Source organism: Myotis lucifugus, unplaced genomic scaffold (genome assembly GCF_000147115.1).
Source record: "Myotis lucifugus unplaced genomic scaffold, Myoluc2.0 scaffold_977, whole genome shotgun sequence".
Lineage (NCBI taxonomy): Eukaryota > Metazoa > Chordata > Mammalia > Chiroptera > Vespertilionidae > Myotis > Myotis lucifugus.
In genome coordinates this window covers 44230-47750 of record NW_005872025.1, presented here as the reverse complement: position 1 = coordinate 47750, position 3521 = coordinate 44230, and the positions used below count along the sequence as shown (strand labels likewise).

General features: G+C 49.9%; 1 protein-coding gene across 1 annotated transcript in view; it reads right to left on the bottom strand.

Annotated features, from left to right (window-relative positions):
* Positions 1 to 1659: 1659 nt before the first annotated feature.
* Positions 1660 to 3521, bottom strand: part of NLRP13 (NLR family pyrin domain containing 13) — an 18734-nt gene continuing 16872 nt past the window's right edge. Inside the window, exons 7-8 of the mRNA XM_023747788.1 lie at positions 3333 to 3434; positions 1660 to 1834 (exon numbers count right to left, since the gene is read on the bottom strand). Of these exons, the coding sequence (XP_023603556.1) occupies positions 1660 to 1834; positions 3333 to 3434 (277 nt within the window). The remainder of the gene's footprint in view (positions 1835 to 3332; positions 3435 to 3521) is intronic.

Below are 3521 nucleotides of genomic sequence, written 5' to 3'. Positions count from 1 at the left end.
GAAAGACAAAAAATACCCACACAAAAAAAACCTTAAAGCCAACATAGGCTCTTGGGGTCGAATACAGTATTTGATGAGGATTCTGGAGGTTGGGCATTTAATATGCTGCCCACAACACTGTGGAAAACAATAGAGGTGACAGCCCACTCATCCCACAAACAGTGGCGCCTGAACAATACATCGGTGAGGACCTCCTGGTGGTTGTGTTCCAGAACCTTCCACGGGAAAGCAGGGGCATCTCATCCTTGGTCACCACCACCATTTATCTTCAAGCTCATTGAAATCCCACTTACACAGGATTCTCAGAAAATGCCCCTTCTCCTGTAATTCCTGCAACTTCCCTTCCACAAGATGGTATAAGTCTTTCTCCAGCCTGCAAGAAAACAAGCCAAATAAAAAAAGAATAGAGAATTAGAAGAGATGATTGGCTAAGAGGATAAATATAAAAGCTCACCTGTTTGTCCTCATATTATTGATTTCAGAGAGAGGAAGGGAGAGGGAGAGCGAGATAGAAACATCAGTGATGAGAGAATCATTGCTCAGCTGCCTCCTGCATGGTCCCTACTGGGGATCGAGCTTGCAACCCAGGCATGTGCCCTTGACTGGAATGGAACCCATGACCCTCATGGGTTCAGTCCGCAGGCCAATGCTCTATCCACTGAGCCAAACCAGCTAAAAATATATTTTAAAAAATAAATAATACCTGAAGCAGGGAGGCATGGAACAGACTGACATACCTTGATGTGGGGTGGGGGGAGGAGGGAGGATGAAAAGAGATAAACCAAAGAACTTATATACTTATATGCATAGCCCATGAACATGGGCAATTGGGTACTGAAGACCTGGAGTGAATAGGGGAAGGAGGGGGGTAAGGAGGGAAGAAAATGGGAGATATTTGTAATACTATCAACAATAAAAATATATTTTTTAAAAGTTAAAACAAGTAAATAAACAGAATCTCTCTCTATAAAACCCTAATATGCAAATAGACCAAATGGTGGAATAACCGAATAACCGGTCACTATGATGTGTGCTGACCACCAGGGGGCGCACATACACGGAACATCGCAGGCATCATCCGGAGCGGGATGGTAGAGCAGGTGAGCGGGGGCACCAGACCAAGGCGGGGAGCCAGTCACTGTCATCAGGGTAAGCCTTTGGTAGTTACTGAAAATTCTTTGCTCCCCTGCACTGTGGTCCCACCGGGTCCCAATCGCTCAGCGCCATCAGTGGGTGTGAGCAGTGGCTGCCATCCCCGGTTCCCCCTGAGGGCTTCCCCACCTCCCCCTGTTCCTGAGTGGCAATCAGGGCAGCAGCCGCTGCTCGTACCCACTGACAGCACTGGCCCCACTTGCACCCGCTGCTCGTGCCAGCCCCAATCATTCTGTGCCATCAGCGGGTGCAAGTGAGGCCAGCACCGTCAGCATGTGGGAGCTGCGGCAGCGGGAGCAAGGCTGCCAGCAGAGAGGGGACCGGGGGCCAAAGTGGGAGGGGCTGGGCGGGGGCGCAGAAAATGGGCTGAGACCCACCCCTGTACCCACCACAGCCTCACAGCCCACAGTTCCTTCAAGGTGCACGAATGTGTGCACTAGACCCTAATATCTATCTATTACCCAACCCTTCCCCACACCTCAAGGGGGGATGTAAAAGCCAGGGGCATTACCCAAGTTTCTGCAGTTTGCACGAGGGTTTCTGCAGAGACTTCCACAATGTGTTGACGCCCTCGGGCCCCAGGTCATTCCCCAGGAGGTTCAGGTTCACCAGGCTCTTTCTGACGCTGAGCGCCGAGGAGAGGTCCTTGCAGCATGCAGAAGTCAGACTGCAGCTCTCCAGCCTGGCGTGGAGCGGGCAGAAAGGGTGAGTGGCAGTTCTCCGACATTGAGAAATCAGAAACGAAAGTGGTACGGTTACACCATGGAATGCTACGTGGCCATGAAAAAGAATGAACACTTATCATTTGGGACAGCATGGATGGACCTGGAGAATACGGTGCTACATGAAATAAGCCAGTCAGAGAAAGGCAAATACCATGTGATCTCTCACTTACATGTGGAATCTAGATAACAAAATAAACAGACGAACAAAATAGAACCAGAGGCACAGATGCGTGAGACAGATTGACAGATCTCAGAGGGAAGGGGGATGCAGACTGGATGAAAGAAGGTGAAAGGATTAGCCAAGGACATATATGCATAAACCATAGACATAGACAACAGTGTGGTGAGGTCCAGAGGCTGCATGGAGGTGGGCAAAATGGGGATATCCGTAATAGTGTCAAAATAAAAATAAAGTTAAAAAAAACTAAAAAAATCTACAAGCAAAGAGATTTTTAATATCATATATCATAAAAGTCTAATATGCTAAGTGTCTGGTTGACCAGTTGGCCGTTCAATTAATCAAAGCGTAATAAGCTAATGATATGCTAAGGCTGCTCAACCACTCACTATGATATGCACTGACCACCAGGGGGCAGACAGTTGACCGGTTGACCTGTCGTTATGACATGTACTGACCACCAGGGGACAGACAGTTGACCAGTAGGTTAGCTTGCTGCTGGGGTCCGGCCAATTGGGACTGAGTGAGATGGGCTGGACACGCCCTCCCACATCCCTCCCCGGCCCTGATTGCATGCACCAGTAGGGTCCCTTGGCCTGGTCTGCACCCTCTCACAATCCAGGACCCCTCGGGGGATGTCAGAGAGCTGGTTTCAGCTGCATCCCGCAGACCAGGCGAGGGACCCCACTGGTGCACGAATTTGTGCACCGGGCCTCGTGTGTGTGTGTGTGTGTGTGTGTGTGTGTGTGTGTGTGTGTATACTGAGTGATCAGATTATTATGACTGGCCAGATTATTATGACCACCCCATCAGTTCAATGAAGTGAATTAGTTATGCAAATAATAATAATAATAAAACCTTGAGAGTATTTGCTTAGGAAGTTTTCAATATTCAGTATTTTTGGAAGTGTCAATGAAGTACTGATGGGGTAGTCATAATAATCTGGCCACTCAGTGTATATATGTAATTGATTTCAGAGAGGAAGGAGAGGGAGAGAGAGATAGAAACATCAATGATGAAAGAGAATCACTGATTGGCTGCCTCCTGCACGCCCCCCACTGGGGATCGAGCCCGCAACCCTGGCATGTGCCCTTGACCAGAGTTGAACTGTGACCTTTCGGTTCATGGATTGATGTTCAACCACTGAGCCACACCAGCTGGACAGTAAAGAGAAGTTTAGAGAACTTTGTCCTTCCCCGTGTCCCCCCTTCTGAGCCGTGCGGGCCCATGTGCTGTCTGTCCCCTCCCAGGAGGGAGCAGTGGTCTAGCCCACTCACCCGAGTGTGTTCAGGGTGCAGCTGGGCTGTTTCAGAGCTGCACACAGCCGCTTCCCTCCGGCGTCCTGAATGTGGTTTCCCCCAACGTCCAGCACCTCCAGGCTGGAATTGCACCCCAGGGCCTCCGCCAGCACCCAGCAGCCCTCAGCGGCCGAACGCACACTCTGACAGACTGTGGGATACAAACGT